The 16,614-nt window shown below is 34.2% G+C and overlaps 1 protein-coding gene across 16 annotated transcripts in view; it reads left to right on the top strand.

Moving 5' to 3' along the window:
• Positions 1–16,614, top strand: part of Sms (spermine synthase) — a 107,958-nt gene that overhangs the window by 23,529 nt on the left and 67,815 nt on the right. For all 16 annotated transcript variants that reach the window (XM_076461119.1, XM_076461116.1, XM_076461120.1 and 13 more), the window contains one exon: positions 1,678–1,798. In XM_076461119.1, coding sequence (XP_076317234.1) covers positions 1,678–1,798 — 121 coding nt within the window. The remainder of the gene's footprint in view (positions 1–1,677; positions 1,799–16,614) is intronic.

The raw sequence follows: 16,614 nt of genomic DNA, 5'->3' as shown, positions 1-16,614 counted from the left end.
TACCCCGGAACCAGGACTGGAAAGACCAACTTCAGGTGACTGACTGTGGTTTTTATATTTACCTGTTAGTCTTCCTGGTGGGTTATGATCATTACTATTCTGCTACAGGTAGTCCTTTACAACTTTGTTGACTGGATGTCAACATTGGATTTTGTGCCATTTTATGTTTTAATTGCCGTTTTGCTTTTATCTTCAATTACTTTTACAAATTTTACTCCATTTACTTGACTTTTATCTTCCTACTGGATATTTGGCTACTCATTATTGTGATTTTGCTATGTGTCTTTTAAAACTTCTATTCTTTTACATTTTGATTCTGGCTGCTATGACACATAACCCGGAACCAGGACTGGAAAGGCCAACTTCAGGTGACTGACGGTGGTTCTTGAACTTATCTGTTAGTCTTCCTGGCGGGTTATGATCATTACCATTTTGCTAGAGTAAATACCTTACAACTTCTTATACTCTGCTTTCTCTCTTAACATTGTAGACTAGGTGTCAACATTGGTTTTATACTTTTTTGTTTTAACTTCATTTCCATTTGTCTTTTGCTACATTTACTTTATTTTTACATTTTTAACGGATGTTTGGCTCAGATAGCCTCGCTGCTTTTTGCCATAAAACACTAAATCAATCAATTGATTTTGGCATTTAAAATTATCTGAAATAATGGGATTAGTAATGATAACTAATATGATAGCAAGTAAAACCTTTTGAAACTCTGACATGATCTAAAGTAGAATTGTCTCTAACTAGAGATTATATGTAATGATATTGGGATGTGCCTATTGATAGACTTAAGATTTATTGGTTTATTGAATTTCTTTAACATCTATTATTCATGTAATGTGATGGGATGAATGTTAGTTTTTATTGATACTTTTTTAATCATACTTTAATTTCATTTAAGTTTGGAAATGTTGACTTTGATAAGCTGAAGACCATTATATCTAAAAATTTATGCAAAAACTGAGAACTCGTGAGAAAATTCAGGAGCCATTCCATTTTAGGTGAAATGGTGCCTTCACATTTCTATTGCTTGTAGTTTTGGCTGATCAAGTTATTTGAGGTTCTATTTGTGTATATTAGTGAAAAATTAGTTTTCTCTAGCAGTGGTATGAATGTTTATTTTGTAATTTGCATAATTACAATAATTTAATATACATAGAATTTATTAGCTATGACTAATAATTAGGAATACTGTAAATAACTTATAGAAGGAAAATAACTAAATTAGAATTGCATTTGTGTGCCTTTCTGTCATTTGTATATTCCAAAAACAATTTTATATACATACTGAGAATTTATTCCAAGTTTACTTTTGGATTATTTCTCAAATCTTTATAATCTTTGACTACTAATTTCAAAACCAAGATCATTGCTTTAATTGTTCTTTCTACAAGCTTTATAGTGGAGAGAATTTAGAACCTAAAATCTTGAAGGTGTTTTCAGTGTATAAATTCATGTATGGAATGATTATTTTAAATTCATGGGCTATTTTATACAGGAATAACCATTATAAAGAAGTTGGAATAAGTATGTCACACTTTTTCACAGTTCAGAAAATTTCTTGTTTTTATAATCAAATTTGTGATTTATTTCAAAACATAGAAACTGAGATAATGAAAATCAGTATTAATTTGTATTCTTTTAAATTGTTTGCTTTTTTTTTATTAGTTGAGAGATCAACAGTGATCCAGAATATTGTCAATGTGTTGAAAGAGTATTCGTTGGATAAAAAGTATGAAATGAAAATGAGTGATGGAGTATTATTACTTCTGACAGTTGAGAATGGAAGGTAGGAATTTGTTGCATTAACAACTAGCAAGAAGTTTAAGAAGAAGCATTACTATGTTTGTAAATAAAGTAGAAATTTGATTAGAAGGAATATGTAACCTAAAACTGAGATTAATCATAACTGAAGGCAGTTTTGTTTATGTAATTATTAAACAGAAAAAAAGTTTAACTGCAAACCATACATGTATCTATGAACATAAGAAGTAATTTGAAACAGTAATTTATCAGAAGCTTATAGAAAGCTTGTTAAAAATTTTTTTGCATGCTCCAAAATGCTGTAGTTAATTTGTTGTGACATAAAGAAATATCCCAAAAATATTTAATGATCAAACTTATATTTCAATATTTCAACATACCATGAACATAAAAGTTATCTGAATACAATAGCTATCTATTATTCACTAATATTTTATAAAGTGGGCCTCTGTTTTTGTAATGATGCATTCTTCAGTATTTGTACTGTCCTGGAGGAACCATTTCAGCTTAACTGATCTTCATTGTAGTCCAAAATTAGAGAAATAGGCAGAACTGTTATTACATAACATTTAAATTACAAAAATAAAACAAATGCTCACTTATCAACCTACTTCAATGAAATTGTTAAAAGGGGGAGACAGTAAAAAAAAAAAGCAAAAGTATGATGTAGGGATGTTAATGCCAAAAATTACAGAAACAAGGTTGTGTGCTATACTTGTTCCCAACCTCAGAGTTGTCCAAAATTTAACATATTTAATATTTTTGCTGAAGTTAATGATACTCTTAACTGTATCATTATAATCTTCATGCAGCAAATTACTTAAGGAAATTACATTTGCTGGTTGCTTAATGTAGAGCAGTCTTCCTCTTCTGTTAGTGTATTGTTAAACAATACATCTTCCCATAGTCTCCCAAACACAAGTTTGGAAACACCTCCTCAAAACGTGTGGCATCTCTTTTTACCTTGAATCATTTGTTAGTAAGATGTTTTCATGAATAGTGCTCACTAAATGACTGTATTGACCAGGAAATACTATAATGAAAACTGAAAATGGACAGCCAAGTTAGGATCCAGAAATGAGTAGGAAAAATGAAATGTAGTAAAGCTTTCCAAGTTGCACCAATTTTTCTATTTCTATCTGAAAGTAAGAGAGAAAAACAATGTTTTAATTAAGTTCTTATTTTAAAATAAAAAAACAAATTATATGTGTAGATGGTAGAATTACCTGGATCCTGTTTTTCAAGAAGTACATTGAAAGAAGATAGAAGTGAATGACACAGTTCACTTAGTTGGAGCGAGTAATTACATCACCAGACTTATCAACACTTAAGAACATCAGAGTGTATATATTTGAAATGATAAATATGTTTACATATCATAGTCTTTTCTAGACTTGTGAAGTTTCATTGATGTCCCTTTATTTTTGTATAGTTAAAATTCTTAACTAAATTACATGAAACTTAGAAAATTTTCTAAATGGTGAGTATCTTTAGTTCAAAAATTAATATGATTATGTTTTTATGTAGTAATTGTGGTGAAATTTTCAAACTTTTATAGAGACGTGGTTTTGAAAAATACTATAGTTTCTTGTAAGTATAATTTATCAATTCTTATGAATGTTTACATTTAAATAAATGATGTAACAATCTGATACATTTTACATTGTGTTTAGGAGTTATTTAGGAGAATTTTAATACTTATACTTTCTGCATGTCACCAGCCAGTGTTTATCTCATGACATGCAAAAAAGTGTAGAAAAACAGAGGTGTTGAAACATTTAGGTGGCATTTTTGAGATGATAACCATTGAAAGCTTTAGTAAACATATTTATGTAAATAACAAATGTAGCATTTTAATTATTTATAATTCCTGTCTTTTGAATTTGTTATTTTATATATTGATCAGAAATATATTTTACACAATACATGATCACATCAAATGCTAGTAACCTGTTTTGGTACTTTATTTTATCAATTCCATTAGCATCATTCATGAATCTTAGACACCATGGAAACTGACAGATTTATCAGAAACATAGGTCAGACTTGATAGTATTATATTTCTTAAAAAAGTATTTGATTGAAATCAACTTTAACATTTTCTCTTGAATAAATCATAAGTTATTTAATTTATGTGCACTCTTTAAAAATGATAAATTGAACAATACTAAATAAATAAGGATTTGAGTTACCAGAATATTTTGTCCCCTACTGTTTTTCTAAATTTAAAGAATTACCTCATGTGATAGAAGAAATTTTCTTTATCTTTCAAACAAATGAAGCTTAAAATAGAAGTATTTTTGGGAATGAAAAATAGATCTAAATAAAGTATAATTTTTTTATAGGTATATAGTTTGTTTTGTTAGTCCTATTACATCCTGTTTTTTTTTTCTGTGCAAGATCTTGTCACTTTCCTGTGAAATGAGAATATACTTCTCTCACTAATCAATTCATTGCAAATTGACATAATTGCTTAGTCTGATCTATCCAGTAGTATTGAAAAATTCCCTGTAGCTATTTTGAAAACTAAGTTTAGTTTTTATATGTATTACCAAATTAAGAGTTTATGGGGATTTCAGAATTAAAGCAAAATGAATATCTAACTTTTCTAGGGGGTAAGAAATCCTTAATTTCTCAAAAAAGATTTTTAAATAGGATGCATTATTTAATTTTTCAAAAAGATGAAAATCAGTTTTGCATGAATCAGTTGCTGAAGTCTGATACAAGTGTTTTACTGCCAGATATTGGGTGAGGTTCACCTCATAAGTGGAGTAGGACTTTTAAAGAATTTTAAAAGGTAGTCTCATATTTGTAGGTTAGATTTGGATAAACTAATAAAATAAAAATAATCAAAGGTGCTGTTTTCAGTTAGTACTGCTTTTAATTATTATGGTAATCAGTGAATGTCAGAAAAATGCTACTAAATGAGGGGAAGCTGGCATCATCCATTGCTTTAGTTACTAAATTGAAATAAAGGCTGTCTTATCGCTGTCATTCATTTTTAATTGTTGACTAGAATTAAAGCAACTGGCTGACAGCACCCACTTGCAACAATGGTTAGTAGTGTTAAATAAATTTTTAATGTATTGTTTTTTTACTGTTTGATGTTTAATGTTGTATAAACAGATATGGATCTAGGGGAAAGGATCCAGTGAGTCTAGATCTCCACCATTTTTTTTCTCGTAAATTAACCATTCTCTAGTGTTATATTAGCATATGAGAATCTGTGGGAAAAGGTCTGGATCCCATCAGATTTTTTGAAATAAAGTAATTTTGTATAAATGTGTGGATTTGGAGAAGGGTCCAGAGGGTTAAATTCTTTCCTTGTATTCAACAGTACTACAGTGACATTATTGTAAGTTTATAATTATTGCTAGTAATGGTTTAAGTGGGGGTCCTCCTTCCTTCTATGGCCTGGCATGGCTAGGTGATAAGGGCTCTTGACTTGAAATCTGAGGGTAGTTGATTCAGATTCCCATCTCAATAAAAATTGTCTTTTCAGCCATGGGAGTGTTATAATAGGATGGTTAATCCCACTATTCTTTGTTAAAAGAGTAACCCAGGAGTTGGGGGTAGTCTGGTGCCTTCCCTCCAGACTTTCATTACAGATTAGAGATGGCTAGTGAAGAAAGCCCTCATGTAACTTTGCACAAAGTTCAAATTAAATCACTTTCCCAACATAGCTCGGGATCAACTCCTGATAATGTATAAACAATAAAAGCTTCTTTTTTGACATTGTGTCATAGTTTATAATGTAACTTTAATGTCAAATAAATTATGAAGTTTATTTTTTAAAATTGTTTGTTATTTTTGTAACACCTTACCTCTAACATTCCTGAATTTGTATTCTGAGGGAAGGTATGATAAGCCCTGCCATGTTTTGGTCATTGATCTTTCTAATTGTGGTGCAAATATTACTGATTTTGCAAACCCTTTCTTCTATTCTGAAGCAGTTTTCTTTATTCACTTTCTCATGCCAGGTTTATAACAATGCAATACTATAAAAATGTAAATTCACTAATAAATTTTCATTACTAGTGTACAAATCATATTTTTATAATTAGTCTAATAAATGAAATAATAAGTAGCAATGTTAACTTGTGTTATATAGTTAGCCTGTTAATATGAACAAAACTCCAATTTGATAATGATTAACTGTACTGCGTGTATTATTTAGAAAGTAATGAGAAGTAAAAACATAACTAGAGCTATAGTCTTGCAGCTTAGATAGATCCTATAAGTAGTGATTCTAAGAATGTCTACAATACAGAAATCTCCTGAAATGATTACTGAAGAGCAAGTGAACAGGTGCATTGTGTGGCAATTCTGGATTTACAGTGTGTGTGATCTATTGAGATTTTGAGCATATAAAGCCCTTTTGCATCCACAACTTATTGAGACTTGATTGTCTGCAATATTTAACACTGTTAATTGTTGACTTTGTGATAACTAGTCATTAACACTTTTAATGGAGTGATGTTAAACTATTCTTAAGTGAGAATTTAAGCATTATTGTATTGAAGTTATGCTTGTACTTTCTTAGGTATAACTTGTGTTAGGTTTCTCAGTTTCTGTAATTGTAAATAAACTAGGTGTGTATATTTTTTTAATTCTGTTACTTTGTGTATGTTGTGTTTGTAACACCAGATACAACACTGAAGGCCTCAATGCTGCCATAAAGATATAAAAAATTCAGGCAATACTGAATGGTCTAGATTCTAGAATAAGAAATTTGGAAAAGTGTCAACACTGCACAGCATTGTTCTAAGTTTTAACAAAGTGCAGTTCTCCTGCATATATGAAACATTTTCATATACAAAATGGAGGATCAGAAAGTAAAAAGTAACTTCATTCTAAATTACTGTGTCTAAGTCTGAAAATGCAATTTCTTTTGGCTTTTGATACTTTTTGCTGCTTGGGAAAATTTTGAGACAGATTATAAATTCAAGTTCATATTTCAGTGCTTTAACCCAAAAACATTTGAGAATCGGTATTTTATTTTCTGATATTTGTTTAGTGAAAGCCATGAAGAAAAAATTGTTTCAATTCTTAGCAACTGCAGATAGTTTTGCCTGTAAACAAAAGCAACCCATTTATTGATTAGTTTTTCTGACTATTCCAAAGTAATCCATTAATTCTGCTTATTGCCACTTGAATATATTTATCCTTTTTATGATTTTCAAATGCTTCTCTTAGTTTTTGTATAGGATTTGGACCTTAGTTGATATTTTGTTATGGTATCACATCAAATGTTTTGATCATTCACTAATGAAAGACAGCTCTAAAGAAAGTTTAAATATCACTTGGTACAATGGATGGAGCAAACATTAGACTATCACTTAATAACAGAGTAGATATGTATACATAGTTTATAGATTCTGCCATTTCAATTTCTTTTGTTTTGATCTGTGAAAATAGCTGTGTGTTTGAAAGCTACAAAAATTTTCTTCAGTGAGAAGAAGTTGGATAACTTGAGATAAGGTGAGATTGTACATTTTTGTAGACTGAATGAGTAATAAAGAAAGCTTAAAAGATTAATTGTAACAAATGTGTAATGTTTGGAAAAGTTTTGGGATCATCAGGTACAAGCAGACACAGAAAAGATGTACAGCTTGAAATGAAAGTCATGTAACTGGAGATTTATTAAGGCTTAATAATATCTTGTTGATTTCTTGTTCTTTTAAGCTATGGTGCATTGTTTGATACATATACTATGGTTTTAGTGAATTATAATGTTTGTAAACATAAGTGTTTTTGTTACTTTTACCAAATAAGGTTGGTTAAAATTTACTGTTGGGTGGCATGAAAGGTATGGTAGGCAGGTGTGAAATGTTATGATAACTGAACTCTGTATTGAGTATTATTTTTGTGTTTTTCAAATCATGTATAATCACAATCTTTTTTTATAAAAAAACAATATTAACTTTACTGGTGAGAAAGTTAAATACGTCTCCATTTTATTTGCAGTATATTAATGTGAGATTACTATATATTTTAAATAGAATCATAATGGTGGTGATCATTTGATTTTCTGTTCACCTACTATTAAAATTTGTGCAAGAAAATTCCACAAATAAAATCCTATTGAAATAGGTTGTAGCGCATCCTCTCGTAGGACTCCGTGGTGGGTGGGGTTAGTAGGTACTAAAATTTTCTTTTTTCCAATGGATCCTCCTTATACAAATTTAAATAAAATAGTGAGAAAACAGTCAAAAGGTAAACAACCACGTCTTGAAGTTTCTGAGCAGCAATCTTCAACGTCTGTACCACCTGTTGTACCTCATTTTATTTTCTACAATGTCCCCCTTTTTTATTCAGAAGGGACTGGAGGGACTTGCTGGCTCTCCAAAGTAAGTAAAGAAGCTTCGATCTGGAGACATATTGGTGGAAACATCCACATCTCAATACAGTGAACTCCTCTTGAATTTAAAGGCAATTGGGGATATACCTATTGAGGTTACACCTCATGCTACTTTGAATTGATCATGAGGAGTTATTGTTGAGAGGGATTTGAAGAACATCCCTGAGGCAGAGATTCTTGTTGGTTTCTCCACTCAAGGAGTTTATGTAGTGAGGCGCATCTCCACTCGCAAAGATGGAGTTACATTGTTGACCAACATCCTAGTTTTGACATTTACATCACCATGTGCACCTGCCTCTATCAGGGCAGGTTATCTTAATTGCAGGGTACAGCTGTACATTCCAAACCCCTCTGATATTTCCGGTCTCGGAGATTTGGTCACTCAAAGACGTCATGTCATGGTTCCATGACGTGTGCTTGTTGTGGTGGCAAGCACCGCGATGCTTATGAGTGTGAAGCAGACCCACAATTGCAATGGCTCTCACCCTTCGTTCTTGCCCTAAATGGTTGGAGGAAAAAGAGGTGCAATGTTTGAAAATGATTCATAATATTACTTATCCTGAGGCTCGAAAATTGCTGTCCACCACTTTATTTCAGACATATGCTGCTGCACTTCATTCCACAACTACAGTGGGAGTGCTGACAGATCTCTGTGTTCTTCCAAGAGAATTGTTCTCAAAACAAATGAAAAGCCTTTTGACCTCCATGGTTAAAAAGGTTGATGAATCGACTTCTCCACCCATCTCTGTTCCTTACATACAGTCCAACAAATCTCAAGATCCACATCCTACGGTTTAAAATACAGGCATTTCTTCTGATACATCTTCTTCTCTCACCCCAAGATGCAAAACAGTCATTCATTCACGTCTTCAGTTACTGGATTCCCATTCCAACAACAAAGACTTGCCCAATCGACCCAGGGCAGGATCCATGGAAGTCAATATACCTTCCCCACATAAGGAGAGTAAGGAAAAAAGATATGATCATAAACAGAAGGGCTCTCCAGCCAATTTGCCTTCACGTCATTAAAAATGGCCACCTAGATACAATAGATACAATGGAACGGTCAAGGTTTACGTTTTAATTTGGATGACATCAAAACACTGATTGCTTCCTACCATCCTGTATGTCTTTCCTTACAGGAAACACTTCTGAAACCTGCCAATACTGTCACCTTTCAGCAGTTTTCTTTGTACAGAAATGACAGGCTGTGTGATGGACAAGTGCATGGAGGGGGGTGGCATTCTTAGTTGATCAACATGTGCCCACCCTGTCTTTGCCACTCAACACATCCTTAGAGGCCGTAGTCATTCGTGTTTCCTTGGTTCATACCATCACTGTTTGTTCTCTCTACCTGTCACCTGGAGAGACATATGATCAATCAGACCTTGATGCTCTCATTGAACAGATTTCGTCTCCCTTTTTAATCCTGGGGGACTTTAATGGAAGTGCTGGTATTGATAGGAGGGATTGCTCTGTAGAGCATATGCTCTCTGATCACAACCTTTCTCTTTTCAATACTGGTTCTTTTACTTATTTTCACACACTTAGTCAGTCTTTTACTGCTGTTAATCTCTGTTTGCTCCTCTTCATTATTCTCCCATTTTTCATGGATGGTTGACAATAATCCATAAGGCAGTGATCATTTTCCTATAATTTTGAGAGAGATTGGCTGTGGTCGATGCCACCCAACCCACGTGCCCCGGTGGAAGATGGATCAGGTAGACTGGGCCACTTTCACTACTCTCACAAAACTTGATCCTGCCGTCATCTGTCAGCCATCAATAGACAAGTGTGTGGCAGCAGTAACTGACTGTATTATACAAGCAGCTGCTTAATGTATTCCTAAAACTTCAACATGTTTTCCACTATATCCTCGTCCATGGTGGAATCCTTCCTGCCACATGGTACAGAAGGCTCAAAAACTGGCCTGAGATACTTTCTGTAGGTATCTTACACTTTCAAACCACATCGCTTTCCAGCAGGCCCATGCACATGCTTGATGGGTAAGACGTCAAAGCCAGAAGGAATCGTGGATTGAGATCACAACTGGCATATTTTCTACCACCAGTTCCAAAGTCATATAGGACAAGATTGTAAAGGTCATGGCCAATGCAGTTGTGTCTCCCTCTCGATCTTACTCCCTGATGGCCAGGAAGTTGCTGATACTCTAGGTGAAAGCTTTTGTTGGGTATCTAGCACTTCTGCTTCTTCCTCCACCTTCTTAGTCATCAAGACTTGGGCAGAGCAATCACCTCTTTCCTTCTGAGCTGATAGTCTCTATGACTGTAATTGTCCCTTCACACTGGTGGAACTGAAACTGGCCCTTCATGGGACTGGCACTACATCGGTTCGACCAGATGATGTACATTATGACATGCTGCACCATCATCTATCTCCTGCTTCTCTTGATATTCTTCTGTTTCTAACTGGATCTGGCAGAAGAATGTTTTTCCTGATACCTGGTTCCAGGCTATTATTTTACCTTTTTCCAAGCCTGGGAAGGATTCCAAGATTCCTTCAAACTACTGTCCAATTGCTTTGACAAGCTGTTTCTGTAAGACTTTAGAGAGGATGGTTCGAATCAAACAACCTACTCTCGCACACCCAGTTTGGCTTTCAACAACAGCACTCCACCATGGACCACCTGATTCGACTTGAAACGTCAATCAGAGAAGCTTTTCTCAAACGACAACATCTTGTATCAATGGTCTTTGACATTGAGAAGGCTTATGACACAACATGGAGGTATGGCATTTTGCGAGACCTCCATACATATTGGTTACGTGGCCATTTACCCATTTTTATTAACAATTTTTTAATGGACAGGAGATTCCAAGTTCGTGTGGGTTTGATACTTTCCCATTCTTTTCAGGGCTGTGTTTTGAATGTCCCACTTTTCAGTATCAAGATTAATGCCATCACTGAACAACTCCCTCTTACTGTCAACAACTTTCACATCTTGTGCCAGTCGTCGAACATGAGATATATTGAGCGGCAGCTAAAAACTGCCCTCAGTCGTGAAATGAAGTGGACCATGGCAAATGACTAATTTCTCTCTCTTTAAAACCATTTGCTTGCACTTTTGCTGCCAACGGGGTATTCACCCTGATCCTGAACTCTATATCGGTGAAGTTTTGCTGCCTGTGGTGCTTGAAACCAAGTTCTTGGGATTTATCTTTGATCATAAGTTGGCCTTTATACCACGCATTAAGCAGCTATGGGTCAAATGTACAAGAGCATTGAACATCCTTCGTGTCCTCTCTTCCACCACTTGGGGAGTGGATCGATGTTCTATGCAAAAGATATATTGTACTCTTATTCGATCAAAACATGATTACGTATCACTGGTCTATGGCTCTGCCAGACTCTCGGCCTTAAAGATGCTGGACCCCATTCATCATTACACAATTTGGCTCTGCACTGGGGCTTTCCACACCTCCCCAGTTCAGAGCTTCTACATAGTCTCATGAACCTTCTTTGCAGCTCTACTGTTTGCAACTGTCTTTACTAGGTGCTTCAAAACTTTGATCCTGACCAAAGCATCCAACTTGGCATTCGAAATCAGGTGACTGTGTGGGCTGTGCCATGGTTTGTTGTGGTTTGGTGGTTGCTTGCAGAATCCCATCTACAGCTGCTGTGTTCACTGCTGAACTGTATGCCATTTCTCTTGCTCTGGATCACATAGAAGCTAAGCAGTACTCAAACTGCACTATTTATACTGACTTGTTTAGTTCTCTACTGGCCCTGGAATCGCTTCACGTTGGTTCACATCCTGTGCTTGCTGATATTCAAAACTGACTGGCCCATTTCTCTTAAACGTCTACTTCTATCCAGTTTTTCTGAATACCAGGCCACGTTGGTATTCATGGGAACGAGCTTGCAGACACGGCAGCTAAATCTATCTGCTCTGGCACTATCACTGCTGTGCCTATTCCACACATGGACTATGGTCCTGTATTCAAGGCTCAGCTCCATGCCAACTGGCAGTCAACTTGGAGTGAACAATGCGACAAGCTTCTTCAAATAAAACCCTATATTGGACTTTGGCTGTCTAGCTTCCATAAGGTTCCAAAGGAGGAAGTTGTTCTAACTAGACTACACATTGGTCACAGTTTTTTAACTCATCGTTTTCTTTTATCGGAAACTGATGCACCAGTGTGTAGTCTGTGTGACACTCAGGTCACAATAAGCCACATATTACTTTCTTGCCATCATTGAGAGCTGTAACGATGTCACCATTTTAAACATGTTGTCCCAAGGTTTGTCCATAACGTTAGATAGTATTATTGATGATGGTGACACTGTACACCTTGATAAAGTTTTTAGTTTTTTAAAGGCTATTAATCTTTTTAATGCCATTTAAGTTTTTTAATTTATATATTAAACTTTTTTTAATGTGGTTTCCTTTTGAGAATCATTGTCTGTCTAGTTCAATTTGAAATTAGAAATGGCCGTAACTTTAAAAAACTCGACACCAGGTCTGGAAAGGCCAACTTCAGGTGACTGACGCTGCTGTTTGAACTACCCATTAGTCATCCTGGTGAGTTATTAAAATTGTGCTACACATCTTTTAAAACTTTTATTACTTTACTTTTTGACAATGACCATGATGACACATAACTCGGAACCAGGTCTGGAAAGGCCAACTTCAGGTTACTGACAGTGGTTCTTGTCCTTACCTGTTAGTCTTCCTGGCAGGCTATGATAATTACCATTTTGCTACAGAAAGTCCTTTACAACTTCTCTTACTGTAGTTTCTATCTTAACATTGTAGACTAGATGTCAACATTGGTTTTATGCTATTTATGTTTATAAATGCTGTTTTGTTTTACCTTCATTTCTTTTTATGAATTTTAGTACATTTACTATACTTTTTACCGGAGGTTTGGCACAGATAGCGTAGTTGCTTTGTGCCATAAAACACCAAACCAACCAAGAATAGGCATCAGTGTGAGATAGGCTGTAGATGCAGCAGCTATATGATGCAACATGAAACATGGAAGCTGAAATTCTGACCAGATACTAACAGTACTAGACTGGCTGCAGAATTACTAGTTTTATTCTATGTCTACTTGATGTATCTAGCCATTCTTGACAATTTAACAGCAAAGGTGAAATCAAAAACAAGATGCATCCACTCTCGGACCTTTTTGTGAATGTTACAATGATGCAAGAATGATCATTAATTATGTCAAAGCCACAGCCATATTCTACACGCATAACAAAATGCATGTTGATGAGAATGAATATAGATTGTCACCATTCTTTTTGGACTTGTCATGTTTCATGAAGAAATGCTGAACTATTAGTGGTTTATGTTTACCAAATAATTCTGCTTCCCTAACTACATTAATACTGATAACAAAAGGCATAAAAGACATCAGTGCACCAAAAGTTGCAGCACATAGTGGAACTGTAGAACATCTGTTTATTCATGATGCTGGATTATGCAATACAACCAGTGTGAGTACTATACAACTAGATAAGATTGAAAACATACAAAACAAAAAATGCTTGTTCAGGGCATAGGATGTACTTCAGCCAATCTTTGGGGCATTTTAACACCTTGCGAACCTCACCAGGATCAAAAAGCACCAGTATCTCTTACTAACATTATTCTTCAGTTGCGTCTTGAAGTGTGAAGACTGCATTCCGTTATCAAGCCACTGCTGTCTTAATTTGGATAATAACCCCCACAGACACCAAATAAGTGTGGGATATCTTCAAAAGTACTTCGTGGGGACAGTCATGAGTGGACAGGTGCTATAGATTTACAATTAAGATAATCCTAGATCACAAACTCTGTGTAGAATAGATGTATGGTACCACAGGGGTCTTTGGAACCAGTCTAAACAGAAAATTTGGATGTTGAGTAGAGATGAAGCAAAAACAATGCCTGTCGTACCATGTGAAGAGTCACCTGTCATCATAGCCATAGATTGTTCCTACACCATAAATAATTAGAGCCAGTGGAGCATTCCATTTTATTCCATTTTGCATAAGGTTTATGGAACAGTCTGACTTTCCAACAAGCAGCAGGAAGATGAAGCTGGAAGCCAAAAGCAAGCTATGCTCTTAATTGCTAATAGCAGTAAACCATAAATATGCAGTTTCACCAATATAAAATTTGCAACTGATTTAAAGTACATACTTAGTAAAATTCAGAGTGGTTTATTATCAGATGAATGATGAAACCCTGAATAACTTCATGGTAAGACCATAATCTCTAAGTTTTCAGAACTTGCAAAAGTAAAGCTAAATGAGGAAGCTAAGAAACTTGCAAGAGAAGGCCTATGAAATCCCACATAAGACATCTAGTAGGATATTGGTCTCTTCTGCTGTGGTGCTGTAGTGAACCAAAAAAGTGTGTATGTGTAAGGTTTTTATCTATATTCAGAAGTGAGATTGCAGAAATCTAAATACCATATGATATTATTATATAGCTATGAAAACAAAACCAAGAGAATTGACAAGACACCAGTAATGTACAGCCAGATTAAAGGTAGAAACATTGTTAAAGGAACTTTCTTCTGCCTTCTTTGGGACATTTGGGCTACAAATGAAAGCTTGTGTCGATCACTTTAACCACTTAGATTGTTACTTGGTACTCAGTGTTATATTTGCATCAGAACTTATTTAATGATTAATTTTCTTACCTTTTTTTAATATACCAGTATGCTTTCCCATTCTTCTAAAGCATTAAACAAATAAAGTTGTCTGTTTTTCATTACACTTTTTATTCTTTTAAATAAAAATTATGAAACTGCACTTCATTTGGAAGTAGCATTCTGCCAAAATAAAATTTTCAATTTGTTTCGCATTTCACATACAACCATATGCTAGACAAAATACAGTGATTATGTTATTGAATTATCCAGTAAGCAGGGTAAGTATGAAAAATAAATGTTCTGAGGTGAATATACATATATAATATATGATAGTCCTTTAGACAAAATTGGTGGAGTAAAACTTGGATCTGTATCTTCCTGCACTTGTAAGTTTGTAATAATCTAATGAAATTATTTAGAATTAAATGGCTAAAGATATACTCACTTCGTTTCTTTACTTTAGAAATTTTTAATGCCAATAAAAAGTGTAAAGTGACACAACTTGATGCAGCATAGCTCTAATCTTAAGGATGTACAACACCAGACAGTGATACCTATGTACAGAAAAAGGGAATGTAGGTAATTTTACTATGTTATTACAAACATGAATGATCTGTAATGAATTCAATACATTTAGATTATGAAGCATAGACTTAAAAATTGACAGACAACAAGAAACCAAGATAAAATTTACCATGTTTTAAAACTTCAATCTTTAAAAGAGAAGGAAAATTTGAAGAGTTAGTATAGAATTTTAAGAAAGTAAAATATAACAGTTGTAGATTTAAATCTGATATGATAAATGAGTCTACAAGCATCAGAGTATGTAAGGTTATGATAAAGAATGTTATATCCTATATAGATTGTGTTAATTATGTGATCTATAGAGGTGATAACAACACTGTTGTTAAAGATCAAACCAGCATTACTTTAATGAAATTAAAAAAATAAGTTTGAATGGTTTAATGCTTGTGTATGTATTGCTTATATATGTCTTAGATGATAAAAGTTGTATTCTAGACTGATCATGCTGATTATGTGTTTTATGCTAAGTCAGTGGGCTCATCGTGGAAAAAAATCCACTCACATGAGTTATGTTTCTTAAAAAAACGATAACTTTAAAAGGTGGAATGGTTTGGTTTGCAGTAGATGATGTACAACAAGACAGCTCTGCATAGTTTTTAGCTATATGCTAATTTATAAAATCCTTACTGAAGGTTTTATGATTGTTTCTGTTTGAGGAGAACAAAGCTACACAATTAGCTATACCTTTTCTTCTCATCAGTTTAAGTCCTCAGACATACCACTGAGTCCTGGCATGGTTAGATGGTTAGGGTGCTTGACTCATAATCTGAGAGTCACAGGTTTGAATCCCTGTCATGCCAAACATGCTTGCCCTTCAGCCATAGGGGCATAAAAATGTGATGGTTAATTACATTATTGATTGGTGAAAGAGTAGCCCAAGAGTTGTTGGTAGGTGGTTATGACTAGCTCCTTTCCATGTAGTCTTACACTGCTAAGTTATAGATGGCTAGCATAGATAGCCCTCTAGTAACTTTGTGTGAGATTCAAAAGAGAAAAAAAATTGATATACCACTGTGCCACTGGGAGTCAGATTGTATGAAAAATAGTGAAACTGTCAATGTTACACAATGTTAAAGCAGACTTTGTGACATTATTTAGGTTTTGGTTTTACCAATTGTAGTACCTTTTATAGCATAGATTTCCATTACAAGTTGCAATGAAAAAGCAAAGCTCCATTGTTATAACTGTTGTACGTTTTGTTTGAAGACAAATGACATTGATTTTAGCTTTTGCAAATATTTATATAAACAGGAAGTGAAAATTTATTCAAGTTATATAAATACA

The sequence above is a fragment of the Tachypleus tridentatus genome, chromosome 10 (assembly GCF_004210375.1).
Source record: "Tachypleus tridentatus isolate NWPU-2018 chromosome 10, ASM421037v1, whole genome shotgun sequence".
Lineage (NCBI taxonomy): Eukaryota > Metazoa > Arthropoda > Merostomata > Xiphosura > Limulidae > Tachypleus > Tachypleus tridentatus.
This window is presented reverse-complemented; position numbering and strand designations above follow the sequence as displayed.